We start from the raw sequence: 20,774 nt of genomic DNA on the forward strand, positions 1-20,774 counted from the left end.
AACGCCACTCAGTGGCCACAGGTGGAGTTGCATCCGCTGAAGCTTGAAGCACTCTGCTACCCCCTAGTGGCCATGGGTAGACTCGTACCACTAGGACGGGAAACCTGCTACCGTCGTCTAGTGGCCAGTGTGGGGTTAGCACCTGTTGCATCTGTGACTGCAAGTAGGACCGCACCAACTCTAAGGGGCCAAAAGTGGAGGAAGCAGGAATGCAGGAAGCCTCTCGAAGCTGGAAGAGGCAAGGAAACAGATTATCTCCCCTAGACCCTCCGGAAGGAATATAACCCAGCTAACACCTTGATTTTAGCCCCATGAGATCCATCAGAAGCCCAAAGTAGAGAAGGGCTTATCTCAAAGGCATCTATGGCTGTGACTTGCCTAATGGAGTTAATCCCAGTAAGATTCACAAAGGACACACAAAGAATTACATTGGCCAAAACGCTACCAGCTGTGACTGAGAGGGACAGAGGCAGTACAACATGAAAAGAGACCTTAGGACCCCCAAACTCATTTCTGCTACCCAGGTGACTGCATTCCTATCGTCTTAATGTCAAAATGCGCCTAAAACTTAATTGGTTATCTGAAAAATTGCTTGGGCAGTGAAGAATTTTCATCCATGCTCTGAGGAAGCCCATTGAAATATCCCCTAGCGCAGCTGGGGAGCCTCCAAGGGACAGAATGTTCAAGAATCTCCTCTCGCAATCGTGTTGATCGAACACTCTCAAAGTGTGTTTCTGCTCCTGAAATTACTGAGGAAGTTTCCTCCTGCTGATAAAGAATTTATACTTTGAGAATTCCAGGCTACCAACCCGTGGCAGCCCTGTCACACTGAGGGGCCCTCATTTCCTTTACGCCCCTCAGTGGGGCTCAAGAGGACCGTGAAGGTGGCTGGGGTTGGACCCTCACCACCCGCGGCTCTGAAACCAGGGTCCCAGAACCAGTGTAGGTCTGCGCCTGCGCGAAAACTACCACTCCCAGGACCCTTCGCGGCAAGCCGCTTCCTGTCCCAGAGGCGCCGGCCGGGGATTCCCGTGGTCCTGAAGAGCGTGTGCAGCGTAGCCTGATGGGAGGTCGGTTCCGGGAGCAAGCCCTGGCGGAAGCTGTAGGAGTCGCGGTTCAGGAAGGTGTGCGGGTCACAGGCTGGCACCGAGAGGAAAAAGGCTTTGGCCAGGAAGGGAGCCGGAGATTTCTGGGGAATGGAGTCTGGCGGGGCTGGAAGGCTTGCGCGCATGACCGAAAGTGACGCGATTGACGTGCGTCCCCTGTGGCGCGAGACCGTGGTTTCTCGGCTCGCGCCGGTGCCCGGTACCCGTGGCCCCCTCGGTAGCCGACGGCGGTTTTCAGCGCGGTGTTCTGGTTGAGACCGAGCTGTTGGTTGCGCCTCGGGCTTCCAGCCGCGCCTGGCTGTGCCTGAGGAGAGTGAGAGACCTGGCTGGACAGGCCGCACCGGCGCTCCCGGCGCCCAGACCGCTGGCTCAGACCCGGCCTCTGAGGGGAGAGGCCGGAGAGAAGAAGAGGCCACGGGCAGAGCAGGCTGCAGAGCGGGGCTGGGGCTGCGTGAGGCGACGTTGACGCCCAGAGGACTGCCGGGAGGCGGTGTCCCGTGGTGAGACCCAGATGCTGGAGGAAGGTGAGGAGTGGTGGAGGGGACGGGTCGCAGGGGGTCCGGCTCCTTGTTGCAGCTTGCGCACTGTTACTCCTTTCCACTTGGGGACGGTCTTCCTCGAATTAAAAATTCTGGGGTCCAAAAAGTTTGAGGAGCTCATGCCTGGGTAATCTCTGAGTGTCCAACCCCTTACGACGATCTGCTTGATGGAGCGATAGCGAGAATGGGACCTGGGAAGGGCAGTGGGATGCACTCCGAGTCTCCGCTGTGGCTTCTGACCTTCCAGCTCCGGAAGCAGCCGGGGTGCTCGGAGCCGGAGCCCATTGGCTCCGCCTGCGGTGAGGGCGGCTTCAGCCCGGCTGGACCGTGAAGTGGCGGAGGGGCGGGGGGTGCTGGGGATTTGGGATCGGGGCGCCGGGAGCCCTGTGTAAGCTGCGGGTGGTACCTGCCAGGTCTCCTAACCTGGGTGCAGGAATATGAAGTGCCGCGTTTACCTCTAAGCCCTGTAAGCATCAAATGAAGGAGCGTTTCTGAAAGCATTTTTAACGCCTTGCAAAAGAGAACAAATGTGCGTTTACTCGTAGCCCCCGAGGCCTGCGCATTCCTCTCCTGGGTCCGGGGGTCCCCGTATTGGTCGACAAGTCCAGTTTGACATCCAGCACTATGTGTCGTCGTCCCGGGAGACCTGCGAAGGCAGGCGGTTACCGTCTTCTCCAAAGAGGAAGAGAAGATACAGTGGCGCGAGGAACAGCTCAGTAACCTGGGGTCTCTCCGAGGACCTGTACCCGGGCCTTTTTACGTCTTTTTCTGAGGACCCTACTATCTCTACTGTTGTTGGTTTTTTTTTCAATTGAGATATAATTGATATACCGTAATATTCACTTTTAAAGTATACAATTCAGTGGCGTTTGATACATTTGCATAGTTGGACGGCCATCACCGCTGCTTAATTCTAGAACATGTTCAACACCCGTTAGCCATTCCCTCTTCCCCCTGGTCCCTGGCGACCACTGATCTGCTTTTTGTCCCTATGTATTTGCCCGTTCTGGACATCACATAAAAACAGGATCGTCCAATGGATGTGTCTGACTTCTTCCACTTAGCATGATGTTGTAACAGGAATGAATGTACCCCGTTTCTTTTTCTGGCTGAATAGTATTCCACTGTATGGGTATGCCACGTTCGGTCTGCCCCTGGGCTGGTGGTTTCCAGTTTGGGCTATTATGAATAATGCTGGGAACACGCGTGCACAGGGCTTTGTGTGGAGAGGAACTGCCGTGTCGGGTGGTAACGGTTTGACTTTCTGAGGCACTACCACGCTTTTTTTCAGGAGGCCGCACCGTTTCCCATTCCCAGTAGCAATTTATGCGTGTTCCAGTTTCTCTCCATCCTCATCAGCACTTGTTCTCCAGCTTTTTAAAATTTTAGCCACCTAGTAGTGGGTGTGAAGTGGTACCTCATTCTGGTTTAATGTGCATTTGTCCAGCGATTAATGATGTTGAGCATCTTTTCATACACTTTTTAGCTATTTGTAGATCTTGCTTGGAGAAATATCTGTTCAAGCCCTCTGTCCGTTTTGAAATTGGGTTATTTATTGTTGGGTTGTAAAAATTGTGTATTCTGGATATTGGACCCTTAGAAGATATATGATGTGCAGATATTTTTCTCCCATTCTGTGATTCTTTTCACATTACAGTGTCCCTAGAAGCACAGAGTTTTAAAGTTTGATGAAGTCCAATTTATTTTTTCTTTTGTGCTTTTGGTGCCATATCTAAGAAACTATTGCCTGTTAGAGGTCGTAGAATATATATATATGTTTTCTTCTAGGAGTTTTAGCTTTTACTTTAGGTCTTTGATCGATTTTGAGTTCATTCCTATTAGGTAGGAGTCTAACTTCGTTCTTTTGTGTGTGTGTGAATGTCCAGTTGTTCCAAGAGCATTTTTTTGAAAAGCGTTCTTTCCCCATTTAATTTCTTGTTGAAAATCAATTGTTCATAAATGTGTTTATTTCTGGACTCTCAGTTCTTTTCCATTGATCTGTCCTTATACCAGTACCAATTTAGTTCTTATTCCAGATTGTTTGACTATTTCTGGGTCTCGCATTTCCATATGAATTTTAAGATCAGTCTTATCAACTTCAGTAAAAAAGCCAACTGGGATTTTGATAGGAATTGCACTAACCCAACAATGTTTGGTAGTTTTAATGTACTGTGTCATGCACTTCCTTTGTTTTTATTCCTAGGTATTTCATTCTTTTAATGCGCTTGTAAATAGAATTGCTTTAAATTTCAATTTTGGATTGTTCTTTGCTAGTAACGAGAAATACACCTAGAGAACTGTCTATTCAAATCTTTTGCCCGTTAAGTGGGTTGTCTCTTTATTGCATGTTCATCATGTATTCTGCAACCTTGATGAACTTGTTTATCTGTGATAGTTTGGGGAGACATTGAGATTTTTTTTATATACAAAGTCAGGTCATCGTGAATGTAGTTTTAATTCTTCCTTTACAATCTGGATGCCTTTCTTTCTTTCTTTTTTCTTTCCTTGCCTAGTTGCCCTGGCTATAACTTCCAGTAAAATACTGGATAGAAGTGGCAAGAGCCAACACCTTTGTCGTTTCTGATCTTAGGGGGAAGGCATCAGGCCTTCACTGTTAAGTGCAACGTCAGCTCTGGGCTTTCTGTAGACGCCTTTTCTCCAGTGCAGGAAGTTCCCTTCTGTTCCTAGTTTATTGTTTTTTTTATCATGAAAAAGTGTCACATTTTATAAAATGACCTTTTTGGTGTTTATTGAGATGATCATGTTTTTTTTCTTCCTTTGTATTAATATGGCATATTACATAATTTGATTTTTGTGTGTTGGACCAACCTGTTCCTGGGATGGACCCCACTTGGTCATATACCCCTTCTTTTGATTAGGCAAATGTCTTAAATTTGCAGAGCCACTTTCTCCAAAGAACTAATAGGTAATATTTGTAAACTATATACTTACTTGCTAGGCATTGTGACAATTGTTTTATCTGCATTTTCCTTTAACTTCAAAGCAACAACTTCACAAGGCATTGTTATCCCCATTTTACAGGTGAGAAAAATGAGACCCAGAGAGGTGCTGTGATTGCACAGTGCTGGTAAGTGGTGGGTCTGGGGTTCTTGGGGGTCTGTTATACTCTAATGCCTCTGTCTGACTGAACTGATGGGGTTCCCAAGGTAGGAAGGAGAGAATGGGGGGATTGCCGCCCAGCTGCACAGTGGCTGTGCTGTGGTCATCCCCTCATTATTCAGTATTTAGGCGCTGGCTTTTCATCTGACAGATGGTGCTGGGATGGGCACCTGTTATCGCAGCTTTGCATCATTTCTCAGTGGTTCCTTAGGATAAATTCTTACAAGTGGAATCTCTTAAGTGTGGGAGGGCCTTCTGAGGTCAACAATGTCAAGACTCAACAGGTGCAACCCCGTTGTCCAGAAAGGTCCCACTGTGTGCAGCTGCACCAGTGGTGAGGTGGCCCGTGGTGCTGCACGCTTAGCCAAATCTAGAATTAGACATTTTTTGAATTAACCATTTTTTGAAATCTTGAATTTAAAAAGTGAAAAAATTAATGTTGCTGCGTCGGTCATCAGCTTTTTAAAGTGAGTTTTTTACACCTGGTAAGCGGATTGCTCCAATCACACAGAACTGGGACGAAGAAGGCAGCCTGGGCCCACCCAGTAGGGGGAAAAGGAGTATTGCAGCCAAGGTGGAGAATAAGGGTCAGGTCATCCCTTTGCGGCTGAGGGAAGGGGGCTGATGTCTCTGAAAAGTCCCCGTGGCCATTACGGTTTAGAATAGACATGTACACCAGTAATGTTCTGGGTGAAGGGAAGTGACGCATCAAACCTGCCTGTGTGACAGCTCAGCCACATCCCGTCAGCCTTTTGGATTTCAGTAGCATCTTTTCTTCCCTCAAAGGAATTTTTAAAACTGCCTTTCTAAATTTTTTTCCAGGCTGGAAGACGGTATGTGGATCACTGCCAGAGCGGAATGTTTCTGAAGACTCATCCCAAGAGCCAAGGGCAGAGCTGCTCCCTGGGGAGTCGGGTCCCAGGACCTGTGAACTGGAGGGGAGCTTCCACCCGAGACCAGTCCTTTGTCCACAACAGGGCGTTGCTACAGAAGTGAGACCCCGCAAACGTGAAGCACGGACCCAGAGCTTCAGGGGAAACGCAGACGTAATTAAATCTGAGCAAAACCGTACCCGTGTAGCGAATGCGGCAAAGCCTTCAGTTACTGTTCCTCCCTGTCGCAGCACCAGAAGAGCCACACGGGGGGCGGCCGTCCGAGTGCGGCGCGTGCAGGAAGGCCTTCCACCAGAGTACGAACCTTGTAATCCACCAGAAGACCCACACTGGGGAGAGGCCGTATAAATGCAACCAACGCAGGTAATTCTTCGGGAGAGCTCGGCCCTCATTTGCCATCAAAGCGTTTACCCAGAGCTCCTCGCCCAGCCAGCACCAGAGAACCCACACGGGCTGAGACCTACTGGTGCGGGGAGCGCAGCCGGGCCTTCCGATGTAGCTCAGCACCTGTCCGCCACCAGAAGCTCCGTGCCGGAGAGTAACGGAAGGTGACCGTCACAGACGGGCCCAACAGGGGTTCGAAAGCCTCTGGGAACATCTTTCAGTCTGTACCCTTAGAGTCACATGCATTTGCACCTTTATTGAAGTCACTATTTTACCTGGAAGGTCCGTTTTTCTCTCAACATCGTCTGTAAGTTTCAACAGCAGGCGCTCCAGAGACCCGTTTGTAAGGATGTGTTCAAATCAATGAACTCGGTTCCTGCCTAAGGGCTAGGTGCTCTGGCAGTGGCTCTCTCGCCTCCAGTGACCACTGTTGCAAATAACTAATATTGGCCAGGCAAGAGCATTTCTCTCATTATGGGGTCAACAGGTATCTGATTTGGGGAAGTAAATTCAAGTGAGAAAGGGATTCTAGGGCCGTTAAATGCTGCAGTCTCACTGGAGGTAAGGGATTCAGTCCTTAATGCTCAATACACGAATACCTACACAGCTGAAACGTAGCAAGTGTCCAGTTTATGAACTGTTCCGGTGCTTGTTTCTAGGGGAAGTCATTGAAGCGGAGGTATCAAGACAGAGTTACTTAAATCTCTCCATAAGGTACATCCTTTTCTCTGGGGACCCTATCAGGGAGGGACAACCTGATGACAGTCATAGTTTCCCTGGGCCAGAGGCAGGTAGATCATCTTCCTACCTCGTGGGGAACAGCCATTTCCTTTTCTACTTTGTACCAACCTGAGTGCAACCCCGGGCATTTATACCAACTCCACACCCAGCTGGTGTGACCTCACCTCAGCCTATGTTTCCCTGGATTTTGGTTCGGTAAGCTTTTTGACTGCAGGACAGACTTCCCGTTGCTGGTCATCTGCTATAAAGGAAGCTTGTGTTGACTTTCCTCACCTGAGGCCTCTCTAGCTTTGACTGACACTGGGTGCCTTGACATGGGTCCTGGAATACTTTTTTCCTTCACTCACCTTTCCGCTAAAGGGTAGTTTGTTCTCCACCTGACTGCACCTGGGGTGACTAAAAACCGCCTACTGAAGGGCCTGTTAACAAAATCAGTGGGAGAGCAAAGAAATAACTAATGGCAAGGAAACAAATGAAGTTCTCGGGTCAGTCACTCCCAACTCCCTTTATAGTAGTGACAAGAAGCCCCTTCTTCCAAGCTACTCGGGTGTGGCTTATCCAGGTGCCCATGTGTCCATTCCCTGCATGTCTAATAAAGGGAAAGGGAGTGACAAGCTCTAAAAGTGATTCAAGAGAAACAAGGGACATTGAGGAAGACATAAGACAGTCTGTAACTGGTTTAAAGCAAATAGGTCCAGAGAATGGCAGGGCTAGACTACAGCTAACTTTAGAAGTACACTTGACCCTCACTTCCACATACACTCAGGATCGATCAAGAACTCACGATGCAAGTCAGGTTTCTTTGCTGTCCCGTCAGTGAACCCCAGCTGTGCATTGTAATGGCTATCAAAGCCTTGACTTATGGGCTCTGGGCCCCAACCCACCAAATAATTTGGTCTGAGATGAAGAACTTCATCCCCCATGTACTTGTGCTGAACTACAAATTTTTCTTCCGGCAAAGAACTATTTATGAAAAGCTCTACAAATGCCTCTACAAAAAGCACCGAGACTTCCTTTCCAGATGTCTTTCCCGAGCTAGTGCCATAAAGGGCAGAAATCTGTTACCTACGAAGAGCTTACTGCCCAGGGTGCTACTTCCACAGAATGGCCACTTTGGCTCCACTATCCAACACCTGAACACCGAGAACCTAGCTCCCCCAAGGAAGAGGCCACATCAAAAGTCCATTGGTTGTCAAATGATCTTTAATTGAAATATTTTCCTTTGTAGTTCTTAACTCTACGGGAAAGAAAAAAAGAAACCCTGTCAGTGATAGGACAAAAAATATCTTTTTTCTCAACCCCGCTACTGACCACTTCTAGAACTTCTAAAGTCACCTCGATGAATACATTAGCTCCTCCACCTTTCACCCTGGTTCTAAGCCAACAAAACTGATACAGAAGTCACTTACCGCCGGGCACTCCACTGCACCACTGTTGATGTCATCTATGATGTCGTGAGGGTGGCGGCCATCAACATTGCAGCCCACAGACTGGGCGGTCCCCAAGATCTCTTTAATGGTTCCTATCATTAAGATAAGGGGGCATCAGATGGCACTGCCAGCCCCTCACAATCCTCAGATACTACAGCAGGCAAGGAGTAACAGCCGACTCCCCTAATTCAGAACTCGGAGCTCCATTTAGTTCTGTAAGCCCTGAATGCATCTCCATGGAATCCTTGATACCCTGATTAAACACATCTGGCCCAAAATCTTCACCATGATCAAGCCATTTTTGCAAACCCAGAAGACACCACACCCCAAATTTTGGAACTTACAAAATCTAGTCTCCTTTTAGGTGGGAAAATGCTACCCCTCAGTGAACATGCCCATATCACAAGGTGGGTCCATGTTGTCCTGCTCTTACCAGAGAGCTCTCTAGCTAAAGATCGGTGCCGCATCTGTCGGGCAATGTTGACAATCTCATCAAAAGTGATATTTCCACTGTGCTTAACTGCAGGAAAAAAAAGGCAAAAGCTTCATCACAACCCAAGGCCACATCAGCCCACAGTTCCTCCCTTAGCCCTTGCTCGGCTGTTCCCATGCTTTCGGCACAGAGTTGTCCACGTGAAGAACAACCCTGTTTCCTAAGCTGGGGTTTACTATCAGCTCACCACTGGAATGCACCAGCCAACCGAGAACTGGTCAGGCGCAGTGGCGGGTGGCTGACGGCCAAACCAAGCCTTAACTGTTGCAGAGATGAGAAAAGACCAGCTAAGTTAATGCAGTTAGTTAAGCTCTAATTACTAGTTATCATTTTCAGTTGCATCGCCCTGCCCATTTCCCCTCTGCAGGGCACTGCCTGGCTCCACCAAATCCCTGCGCCGTCCTTAGGTTTTGTGACAGACAGACACGCAGCCACGTATCAGGCATTTACACACACCACCCTGCTCCCAAACCACTCAGATTACCGGGGAAAAGGCCACTCACTGTTCTTTTGCTTCTTTCTGTCTCGTGGGGGTTCTTTGAGGGCTTTGATGATCAGGGCAGAGGCAGAAGGCACTACCTCAATCTGCAGAAGAGAACCTCAACATGAATAAGCCCTACTCGACCCTCCAATTTAGACAATACTGCCATGTAACTTGGTTCTTAGAAGAGACCATGGGGCTAGACACATTGGGATTTGCTGTACTTTCTCAAATAATTTTTACAACCCAAAACACATCTTAACCTGAGACACTAAGTGATTTCCCCCAAAGTCACACAAGTAATGAGTTAATATTTAAGCACGTCTTTGACCTTGATCCGTGCTCTGGATAAAGCCTTCCCAAATAAAATTGCTCTCACCACTAGTGGCAGGTGGCCATGTCAGCGAAAACCTTCCACCCAGGAATCCCAGAGGGTTGCTACCCCTGCCCTCCCTCAGACCAAGTACCTGGGCCTGTCTGTTCTGAATGGTCAGTTTCACTGTAATCCTCAGACCCTTCCAATCACCGGTTGCTTTGGCGATGTCATCACCAACCTTTTTCGGAGACTGTAGAAATAAAGGCATGAACTCATACTATGCCCAAAGTTTAAACAGCCTGAAAACCTGCCCAGTCTTCCTCACTTGGCAGTACCCCAATCTTCCTTACAGAGCACACAGGGAACTGAAGCACACAACTGTACCTGCCCAATCAAGACATGGCGTCACCCAAGTAGAAACTGGGAAAATGAGGCTGGGGTGAGGTTTGTTCAGGGCTGTAAGCTGCAAGCCCAGGGCCATAACGGGGCAAACTCACTCACCTACCTTCCCTCTCGTAAGAACCTACGTGGTAGTGTAGGAAGAGATTTTCAACCTGGGTTACATTCAAATCTCCTGGACATCTTTAAAGCTACCGGGTTCCTGTGTCAGGCCAATCCAAGTCAATGCACAAGGCTGCAAGTCTAGCGTTTGCTACCCTGGGATTTCCTAGTGACCCTGGGAAACAGCTGTGCGCTGAGTGTCAGCTGAGCTAAGGGCCAAGAAGAGCAAGACTAGGGCGGGCGAGCACATGGGAGAGGTGACCACTGTGCAAGGAATAAAGGCCTCGTGCTACGCAGGGAAGCCCGAGCTCAGTAAACTGGAAAAGCAGCCAAATAAGGCTGGTGGTAGTAACCAGTAGGCTTAGGGCAAAGCAGGGAACACAAGCCATTGGAACGTTCACCAGAATTCTCACCCACATCCCACTTTATGCTCCCACCAGCGATATGCCTGTTTCCCTCCCTCGCTGGAAAACACAGGCTGTCCCTAGGCCACGTGGCTTCCAAGCCCCCATTTGGCTCCCTCAGGTGCACTAACAGCTGTGAAGAGACAGTGGAGGTTAAGTGAATGCTTCGAGGTACCGGGTTCCATTTTTCACACGCAGCCTCTCCACCGCACCTAGTGCCAGCCAGTTCAGTGACCCGGGGTCTTGGTCGGGGATGGGTATCTGCCGACGCCGATGGCACCTCGGCTGTGGTCGTGTTTGACAAGCCAGAGCACGTAAGAAACGCCCCCGCCCGCCCCCCCCCCCACGAAAGTGACTTACCAGGCCCAGGGGGCCGATCTTGGGGGCGAGGGCCGACGTGGCGCCCACTTCCCCGCCGGTGCACCGCAGGTACACTGGGAGGAGAGAAACCGGTGAATGCGTCTGCGAAAGCCCAGCCACAGCCCTCTCCCGGCATCGCTCCGGGCTGGCCACACCGCCTTCTGCCTCCGCTCCACACGGCGCCCAGAGCCTCAGCGAGGAGCGAGGCAGGCACCCCTTCCCTGGGCGTGGGCCGCCCCAAGCGCCACGTGGGGCCAGCGACCTTCGGCTCGGCTGCGGCCGCCGAGGCCCCGACCTACCTGGCCGGCGTGGAGGCACCCAGACCGCCGGCCAATCCAGTCTTAGGGGGAACGGGCCCGGAGACAAACCTTACCCTAAGGCGCGCGGGCTGCAAAGCCGCCACAGGTCTTCCGGTCCTCCCTCCCCATTTACACGTGGGCAGGCTGAGACCCAGAAAGCGAGTGACTCGGCCAGAACTTCCCAGGGCCCTGAACGCAGCGCCGGAAAAGCCGCTGCTAGGCAGCAGCTCTAAAGCGCGACGTGGGGAAAAGGCAACGACTGCGGAGGGGCCGCAGGCGCTGCGGGGAGAAGGGATGCTCTATCCCGCAGCCCCGGCCGCGTCTAAAACACGCACCGACTTTGACCTCGTTGGGGTCGAACTTCGGCGGCATGGTGGAGGCAGCTGGTGTCGGATGAACCCGGATTCGGGACGACCGAAGAAAGTTGCACCTTCGCCTCCTCCGAGCCGAAAACCGAAAGACCGGAAGGCGGCTCAGCTACGCCGGATATAGGCTGGAAAGCGCGGCTGTCGCGAGAACCGCTGTCTCCGCCCAGCCTCCCAGCGATGCCCTTGCCGCCATGTTGCTTGCGGGCAGGTGCCGGAGGCCGACAAGTGCAGAAACTGGCACCGGGTGAGCTGTGACTAGGGGCTCTGCGGGGGGTTCAGGGCAGTTCTCCCGGGGGAGGCAGACGAGAGAGGGTTCCTCCCAAGATCCCCGCCCCCGATTCCCCATTCTCCCTTACTGTGAGGGTCCCCATGGTCCCTGTCACCCAGTACCAGAGCCCCGCCCCTCCCCTGAGAGGTCCGCACACATTCCGAGAGCTCAGGTCCGCAGCGACCCCCTGGTCCCCTTTTAACCCCCTCGTAGTGTGTGCATTTTAGTTATCAAAACGATTTCGTTCGGGTCCAAATCCGTCCCAAACTCTTAATTCTAAGATTCTGCGGTTCTCAGAGTCTCAGACTTCGTCATCCTGGTCTGCATGACTTGCTGAGATTGAGTTTCCGTCGCCAGCTCCCGCGTTTGCAGACCTGCCTCCGGATCCTCCGGGGCTCGTGCCGGATGATCTGCGACCCGGCGTCCGTGACCAAGCCCTACGAGTGATCGGCCTTGCCTTCGGGTTCACCTGCGGGAACGAACGTCGGGGACCTGCCCGCCCCCAAAGCCAGGTCGGGCATCCCCACTCCAGTCAGGGAAGGATGGGTGTGGTTCTCCCCATCTGGACTGGACGTCGGGGGAGGGGATGGGTGCGGGATGGACGTCGGGGAGCAGGTTGGGAAGAGCTGATCTGAGAGGGATGGATAGTCATTGTGGAGGAGGTAGAGAGGGGGTGAGGGGAGGGCTAGTCATTGGGGAGCATCAGGGACGGAGGGGGGAGGGCTGCTTTTAGACTATACTCCATCCCTGCAGGCAGGTGGGGTGGGTGACAAGAGGGACCTGAGCCAGCTCTGCAGTCTTGGCCGGCTCCCCAGGCAGCCCAGGACCCTGTGGGCGGAGACCTGTGATCTCTCCCCCTCCCCCTGAGGACTGGGTGTCTAGCTCCTTAAACTGCAGGATGCCCTGAATAAATGTTTGTTAGATGCGCGATGCCACGGGGCTAACATTCATTGAGCTCCCGTTCAGTGCCAGGTACGGCGCTTTACAAATATGAGATCACTGATTCTCATAAGCCAGGTATTGGTAACATTATTACTCACGCTTCGCAGATGAGGAAGCGGAGGCTCAAATAGGTGGGCCAAGGTGACATGGTGGCTGGGTGTTAGATCTGGGATTTCAGCCCCGTCATATTTTATTCGAAAGCCCATGCTGTTAACCGCCAGCCTCCCTGGATCGCTTTGCCCAGTGTGGAGCGCTGACGCTTACAGATCCGGTGCAGGCAGGCGGTGCACACCTGGCTTCGGAGCGCAGGGCCGTGTCCTTAGTGAGCGCCGAGGGCTGGGTGGTTCCACGGGGTCAGGACACGAGGGAGCGGAATTCCAGACTGGTTTTGCTACAATCCGGGCTGTGTAATCAGGTCACCGAACTCGGTCACTGTAAACAGGGAAGTGGTGAGAATCAAATGGGATAACAACGGTGAGAGCGGGAAAGGACCTGAGACTTGCTTTTGAATTTTTATTTTAAAAATCTCTTTGGTTATGGTGTCGTTGAGCTCCCCAAGGTCATGGCTGGCTGATGTCCTGCCATGTTTGACTTCCTAATGCCACTCGGACAGTGGTTCAGGGGCTGGAAGTGACTCATCAGGTCAGTCTGTTAGAGTCCTCAAAGAGCAGCCTTGGAAAGGACCTGAGGAAACTTCTCTAGGTCACCCCCTTGTTGAACGTGAAAGAGAGATGGGAACCTAGAACAGGGCAAAAGCATGCCAAGGCCTCACAGTGACCAGTGGCAAATGTGGGCCCAAACCCCGGTCACCTGGCTGGCCACTGTGCTCCTTCCACCACATACTGATATTGAGCACCTGCCATGCCCGGCTCAGGACACAGAGTGATGGTCAAGATGGACATGGCCCTGCCCTCAAGGAACCGACGGTCCCACAGATCAACTCCGTGCTCTCTGTTACTGTGCTACCTGTCCTGGGTGTCAAGGAACTGTGACAAATTCCCCAGGCCCTAGCTCTTCTCCTCTACCCCAGTGTCGTGAAGATTGCGCCAGGAAAAAGGAAGGATGCCCCTCTTCTTCCGGAAGCGGAAACCCAGCGAGGAGGCTCGGAAACGCCTGGAGTACCAGATGTGCCTGGTGAGGGGGAGTGTGTTTCCTCTGAGCTCACACCCGTCTCCACCTCGGCCCCGTGAAGCAGGGCTCCTTGCTCCCACCCACCCCCCACCCCACCCCCACCCCCGCAAACAAGCCGTGCTCCCTCCCCTCAGCCTCCCCCGCTCCCAGAGGAAATCTCTGACTTAGAGCAGGACCACGAGGCTGCCTGGCAGGGGCCCAGGAGAGCCCTGTCGTTTCCTCCATAGACTGGTTACACCAGTTGTTCCCTGCTCGCATGCTCCTCCCGGCTGGCCCTCAAGCCCCTTTAAAACAGGGACAATGGTCCACCTACGGAATGGACTAGTTGGACCACGTGCTGTCCACGGGTCCCTTGCAGAGCCTTAATCCCATGTTTCTTTGCGTGGTTTGTCCACTCTGCAAGGATGTTCTGTTTGAAACATAAAAATTATTTTTCTCCTTAGGCAAAAGAAGCTGGAGCAGATGACATTCTTGACATCTCTAAATGCGAGCTCTCCGAGGTAAACGGGGATGGTGTTCTGGCCGTGAATTTGATCTGTCCTGTTTTTCCTTGAATCGTGTGACCCTGGGAAAGACAGATGTGGACTGGGTTTTTCAGAAGTCCAGAAGCACCAATCAAGAGGTGTCTCCTTAGAGCAGTGGTTCTCAGCCTTCCTAATGCCGTGACCCTTTAATACAGCTCCTCATGTTGTGGTGACCCCCAACCATAAAATTATTTTCGTTGCTACTTCATAACTGTAGTTTTGCTGCTGTTATGAATCGTCATGTAAATATCTGATATGCAGGATGTATTTTCATTGTTACAAGTTGAACATAATTAAAGCATAGGGATGAATCACAGAAACAATATGTAATTATATATGTGTTTTCTGATGGTCTTAGGCAACCCCTGTGAAATGGTCGTTCGACCCCCAAAGGGGTCGACCCACAGGTTGAGAACCGCTGCCTTAGAATTTGTCCTTGTCCAAAAGAGATGGTCTTTGGTCTCAGCATAGTCTTCGAGAGTAAGGAGTCTACTTAGAAAATGTACCCACAGATTCCTAGGAGAATCTGGGTTTCTTCAGCCTCTGCAAAGCACCCCTGATAGAACTGGTGATGGGGATGGGCTGGGTGGGTTAGGGCCAGCCAGGGCAGTCTCCTGCCAGCTGATTGGGAGGGCTGACCAAACCCCAAGAAACATTCCCTGCCAGCCCCGCCCCGGGCTTAGCCTCTCTCCACATCTGCGTTTGCAGTTTGCCTCCTGCCCTATCTCTTCCCTCTCATGTGTGCCACGCAGGAAGCAAATGAAAAACTGGCAGAAGGGGAGGCACTGACTCTTCTTTATTTTATCTTAGATTCCATTTGGGGCTTTTGCAACATGCAAAGTTCTACAGAAGAAGGTGAGACAAGTTATTTTCAGAGAATCGTTTATTGCATGTTTGGTCATTTGAAATCAAGTGGGACTTCGAGGAGCTCTCTGTCTGGCACCTCTGCTTTCTCTGATTCTCAACCTTTCAGCCTGAGGCACGTCTTTTCACAGCTTGGAGAGCCGGCCTTGGCATTGGACAGCCCAGGGCCACATCCTGGCTTTGCCCTCATGACTTGGGCAACTTCCTCACACTCTGACACCTTGGTTTCTTCATCTGTGACGTGAACACATTCATCGCTTTACTCTTGCAGAGCTGTAGTGAGAATCAAATGAGCGACAGGTAGAGAGGCCGAGACAGACAGAAATGCACAGAGGACAATCCCTGCCACGTGGTACACCCTGAGCAACCTCATTGTCATTAACTATAAAAACTGCACTCCCTTCCTTCTGGTCACCCGGGGAGCTGGAGTGTAATGGATGCCTGTTCAGGTCTTTGCAGCTTTGAATGCAGCTAGATCAGAGTATTTAAATAAATTATCTGGGTGAAGGTAGGTGAGAAGTGTTCCGCACCGACCGTGGTGAGCACCGTGACACTGAGGGTGCCCACGCAGGCATCGATGCCTCCCAGAAATGACACAGATTGCGCACTGACCACGCGCCAGCCCTGCACCAAGGGCTTTTGGGCCATTAGCTTGTTAATCATCATGGCAGCCCTGGGAGATCAGACCAATGGCACGGGGATCCCCTCTCAGAATGGAGGGTAGAATTAACCCTCTAAGGTCCGTTTTACCCTTGAAATTCCAAGTCTTAAGGTCATCTGATTCCACTTTGGCGATCCCTCCCCTGCATCCCACGCCCCCTACCCACGGTGTTTGGGAGAGCAAGAGAGGGCTGGACAGGGCAGGGTCGGGCCGACCTGCCTGCCCGCAGCCTTCCCCACCTCCTGCCCTCCAACCTGACATACCTGCCACACGTCTCTCCCACGCAGGTGTTGATTGTCCACACAAATTACCTCACTTCCCTGCTTCCGAAATCCTGCAGCCTCCAGAGTCTCATAACCATCAAGGTACTGGGGCCCTTCTCCCAGCCATCAGGGACTCTGCCTGGTGTTCCAGGTGGCAGCCAAGCGTCCCTCTGTTGAAGTGTATGCCAGACGGGCTTAATGTATAATAGTCAGCCCAGGGTTTGATCAGCGTCGTTTACTGGACACCTTGTACGTGCTGGGTGTGGGGTGGGGTTAGGAAGAGACCAGCCCCAGGCCTTGCCCTCAGGGAGCCTCCCCGCTGGGCGGAAGGACAAACCACAGCCTCGTAGCAAGCGAATGAGTAGAAAGCAGGGGGACTGATGGTCCCGGACAAGCTGGGACAGGACGGGTGTCAGGCAGCGTGCGGCCAGTGTATGAAAGCCCAGTGCCCTGGGCAACACCCTCCTGACCGTCAGGATGGGGACTGGGGTGTCACAGACACACAGTCCGTGAGCTGTGACGCAGGATTGTGCCACAGGACCGTAAGCGTGACAGTGGGCATGCGCACTAAGAGGAAAGACTGGCAACCTGGGCATCACAGTGTTTTTATGGTTAACGCTGCTTTGCAAGGATCCGGGGTAGTTTTTATATAATATTCTCCTCATTGTCTAACATGGGTTATTTTTGTAGTCAGAAAAAGATAACGTTAACGTTAACACTTATTATTTGTGTGCATTTCTATTTCATATGTATGTATGGTTTATATATATATATGTATGCATATGTCGATTCATCTATTTCTATATATATATCCTATGCCTTTTATGCTCATTTTTGTTGTTAAAAAACTTAACAATACAGGTAAGCAGAAAATGAGGAAAACATATGTGATTTCATACTCCAGGGAGCCACTATTCATATTTGATTGCATATTTAATAGTCATTTTCTATGCAAATATAGTTATACCATGAAAGACCCTGCCCAGGCTCTGTAGCTTCAGCGTCATCGCAAGATGTCGATTCAACACTGGAGGAGACAGATACGATGTCACTCCCGAGTCGGACTGCACAGCCATTCTCGGCGGTGCAGATAGACTCTTAAGAAGCTACACCATCGTCTCTCGAGACAGACGGCTGCCGACCGACCGATTTTTTCTGTTTAACAAATAAATGTTTTTGCATACCTTTTTCACACGACAGTAAAAATAAATATTTGACAAGTGAAAGGATGAAACAGGGTACTATTCTGAAAGAGGAAATGGGGGGGATGACCATTTAGTCGGAAAGGAAAGGCTAGGGGCCCCGTTTCAACACCAGAGGCCTGAGGCTCTCGCCTCTCGGGAGCCCGGAAATGGAGGCTGTCTCAGCTGGTCGCTGTTGGGTGTTGAGCGTGTCTTCCTCCCGCAGGTTCTGGATCTTCATCATAATCAGCTGACAGCCCTACCTGAGGATATCGGGCAGCTGACGGCCCTCCAGGTAAGGCTACAAGGAACGGAAAACCCACCTCTGATCACCTGAGTGAGAAATTGGAGCCACACAGGCCTGGAATGTTCTGGCTGTGCTCTGGCCAGAGTGCCACTTGGTGCCAGGTCCCCTGCCCCTTTGCTCTTTTTTTTTTTTAAGTATATTTTATTGATTATGTTGTTACAGTAGTCCCAATTTTTTTCCCCTTTGTTCCTCTCTACCCAGTACCCCACTTCCCCCAGCAATTCCACTCCTCTTAGTTCATGTCTATGGGTCATGCATGTAACTTCTTTGGTTTCACCCTTTCCTGTATTATCCTTAACATCCCCCTGTCTATTTTGTACCAACCGATTATGCTTCTTAGTCCCTGCATCATTTCCCCATTTCTCCCCCTCCCCCTCCCAGCTGATAACCCTCCGAATGATCCCCTTACCTATGACTCTGTTCCTATTCTGGTTTGCTTAGTTGGGTTTTGTTTTTATTTTTTAGATTCAGTTGTTGATAGTTATGAGTTTGTTGTCATTTTAGTGTTCATAGTTTCAATCTTCTTTTTCTTAAGTAACTTCTTTTGACATTTCATATAATAATGGCTTGGTGAAGATGAACTCCTTTAGCTTCACCTTGTCTGGGAAGCACTTTATCTGCCCTTTCATTCTAAATGATAGCCTTGCTGGATAGAGTAGTCTTGGTTGTAGGTCCCTTGCTTTTCATGACATTGAATACTTCTTGCCAGTCCCTTCTTGCCTGCAAAGTTTCTTTTGAGAAATCAGCTGATAGTCTAATAGGCACCCCTTTGTAGGTAACTCTCTGCTTTTCTCTTACTACTTATAAGATTCTCTCTTTATCTTTCACCTTTGGCTTTTTAATGATGATGTGTCTTGGTGTGGTCCTCTTTGGGTCTAGCTTGTTTGGGACTCTCTGTGCTTCCTAGACTTGTATGTCTATTTCCTTCACCAAATTTGAAAAGTTTTCCTTCATTATTTTTTCACATAAGCTTTCAATTTCTTGCTCTTCCTCTTCTCCTTCTTGCTCCCCTATGATTCGGATGTTGGCACATTTAAAGTTGTCCCAGAGGTTCCTAAGCCTCTCCTAATTTTTTTCAATTTTTGTTTCCTCATTCTGTAGTGGTCGACTGTTTTTTTCTCCCTTATATTCCAAATCGTTGATTTGAACCCCGGTTTCCTTCCCATTACCATTGGTTTTGTGTGGATTTTCCTTCTTTTCATTTAATATAGCCTTCACTTCTTCCCTTATGCGTTTGCCATACTCAAGCATATCTGTCAAGCCTGTAAGCATCTTTATCACAGTGTTTTGAATTCTGCATGTGTTAGGTTGGCTATCTCTTCTTCACCTAGTTCTCCCACTGGAGCCTTGATCCATTCCCCCTTTTGGGCCATACTTCTCTGTCTCCTCATCTTGAAAGGCTCCTGTGTTTGTTTGCCTCTGTGTCTTAGGTAGAGCTGTTGTTCCTGTTATGTTGTAAGGGGCAGAGCCCTAGGTATTCGTCAGTACAGGGCAATACATTTCACCACGTTGTGGTGCTATGTGTGTGGGAGGGGTCTGAGAGGGAACAGTGCCACTTGCTCAGCACATGCCCCTTTTCCAGGCACTTCTCCCACTTCCCATATGGGACTGGCACCCCTCTAGCTGCTTCCCTGGCCATCGTTCTCAGAGTGGGTGGGTCTGCAGATGTCTAGGACCGTGGGGGCCCTTTAAACAAGTGGATTCGTCTGAGAGACCAGCAGTTTCTTCCTCCACTCCAACCCCCACTGGTTTGCACAGTCAGAAGCAATGAGACTTGATTTTCCCTGGCGCTGGGACCGTGAGCTGCTCGGTCTGGTCAGGAGCTGGGAACGTGCCCCAGGTGTCCCTCCTGACTTTTTAAAATGTGTGATTGCACTTTCCGCCAGCCTGCTGCTGTTGCTGCTGCTGCCACCACCACACCGAGTCCTCTCTGCTCTGACCCCGCCCCTCCTACCTGTCTGGATGAGTATTTCTTCTTTATATCTTTGATGGACATACATGCAGCTTGATTTTCTGGAACATCTGGTTGTCTAGTTTTGAGGTAGTTGTGTTCCTTCTTAGTTGTGGAGGGAGACGCAGCGTGTCTGTCTACGCCTCCACATTGACCGGAAATTCCCCTTTGTTCTTATGACACCCAATGGCGCTCTTGCCGTTGCAGTCTGGGCTGTGGGCATCCCACTGCCATACTTTTGGCTTGTCCTTTTTGGGATTTCATCCTGAGCTTCCACAGCTTTATAGGAAAAGAGCACCCAGCAGGTCCACCGTTTAAAACGCTGAAGCCGCCAGCGCAGCTAAGCATTTCCTTTGCTTTATCTATTGATCCCTCACAGCCGCCCAGGGAGGCAGGTGTTGACTGTCCCCCTTTCATAGAGGAAGGAGCGTCTTTCCTTCTCACTTCGACTAAAATCCCTTCTCTCCGCTGTGCGCAGTCAGGCCCTGTGTGACAGCGCCACCTGTCTCTCCAGCCCCCTGTCCTGCTTGCTCCCCTTCGTTCCCTGCAGTCAGCTCCTAACACCCTCTGGCCTTCTGTCCCCACCTCTCCCAAGTCTTTTCCTTCTGTCTGTGTGGCTTTTCATCTCAGCCCAAATGTCCTTGAGGATCCTCTCCAACCTCCCTTGTCCGCCCCTATGTGGACCCCAGCTTATTTTCCAAGAGCACTAATTGCAACATAATTACTAACAAATGTGTCTAGTGGCCTGACAGTCTCCCCCACAGAAATGTAGCCCTGTGGGGTCTGGCCCTCGCCTAGCACAGGCCTCACACCCGAGGGAGATCACTGACTTGTGTGAACAACCCTACGATGCAGGGGTGATGCTACTGCCTTTTACAGAAGAGAAAACTGTCCAGAAAGATCACTGACCATAACTTGCCCAAAGCCACATAGAGAACGTGTGGCAGCACAGAAGTAAGGCCACCACTTAGAGCCACAGTGAATATCTTGGTGTAGGGTCTTTGGGGACATTTTTAATACCATTCGCTGTTTTGTGACTTTTCGGGACCTGACAGTAATAGCTTATAACCATCCTTCGGCTCATGAAATATTCATCTGCCACATTATTTTCAGCGGCTGCCAGCTTTCCACTGTCTCTATGTTTAACAGCTCCGCAGTGCGTCATCCTGTTGGCCTTGCTCACCTCACTGCACTATGTCCTGGAGGGGGCACGGCCCTCGGAACCCAGCAAACCCGGGCTCCGTCCC

General features: G+C 50.7%; 1 protein-coding gene, 1 long non-coding RNA gene, 1 other non-coding gene and 1 pseudogene across 6 annotated transcripts in view; 2 read left to right on the top strand and 2 right to left on the bottom strand.

The window, feature by feature from the left end:
- The first annotated feature begins 1,502 nt into the window (after positions 1-1,502).
- Positions 1,503-6,003, top strand: LOC150013739 (uncharacterized). Its single transcript, XR_016510582.1, has 3 exons — positions 1,503-1,630; positions 4,688-4,733; positions 5,588-6,003. It is a non-coding gene; the product is annotated as an uncharacterized LOC150013739 (long non-coding RNA).
- Positions 6,004-7,971: 1,968 nt separating this feature from the next.
- LOC150013740 (large ribosomal subunit protein uL11-like) lies at positions 7,972-11,501 on the bottom strand (annotated as a pseudogene). Its single transcript, XR_016510583.1, has 7 exons — positions 11,403-11,501; positions 10,769-10,842; positions 9,655-9,753; positions 9,210-9,291; positions 8,647-8,733; positions 8,193-8,305; positions 7,972-8,020 (listed from the first exon to the last, which is right to left on the bottom strand). The product of XR_016510583.1 is annotated as a large ribosomal subunit protein uL11-like (transcript).
- LOC150013741 (small nucleolar RNA SNORA65) lies at positions 8,812-8,941 on the bottom strand. Its single transcript, XR_016510986.1, has one exon. It is a non-coding gene; the product is annotated as a small nucleolar RNA SNORA65 (small nucleolar RNA).
- Positions 11,502-11,593: 92 nt separating the features above from the next.
- Positions 11,594-20,774, top strand: part of LRSAM1 (leucine rich repeat and sterile alpha motif containing 1) — a 37,787-nt gene continuing 28,606 nt past the window's right edge. For 2 of the 3 annotated variants that reach the window (XM_090274753.1, XM_090274755.1), the window contains exons 1-7: positions 11,594-11,679; positions 12,061-12,215; positions 13,676-13,779; positions 14,220-14,276; positions 15,111-15,155; positions 16,113-16,190; positions 17,496-17,564. In XM_090274753.1, the coding sequence (XP_090130879.1) occupies positions 13,708-13,779; positions 14,220-14,276; positions 15,111-15,155; positions 16,113-16,190; positions 17,496-17,564 (321 nt within the window). In that variant the 5' untranslated portion in view covers positions 11,594-11,679; positions 12,061-12,215; positions 13,676-13,707. The remainder of the gene's footprint in view (positions 11,680-12,060; positions 12,216-13,675; positions 13,780-14,219; positions 14,277-15,110; positions 15,156-16,112; positions 16,191-17,495; positions 17,565-20,774) is intronic. The other variant, XM_090274754.1, reaches the window with a different exon arrangement.

The sequence above is a fragment of the Furipterus horrens genome, unplaced genomic scaffold (genome assembly GCF_987537825.1).
Source record: "Furipterus horrens unplaced genomic scaffold, mFurHor1.1.pri manual_scaffold_4, whole genome shotgun sequence".
Lineage (NCBI taxonomy): Eukaryota > Metazoa > Chordata > Mammalia > Chiroptera > Furipteridae > Furipterus > Furipterus horrens.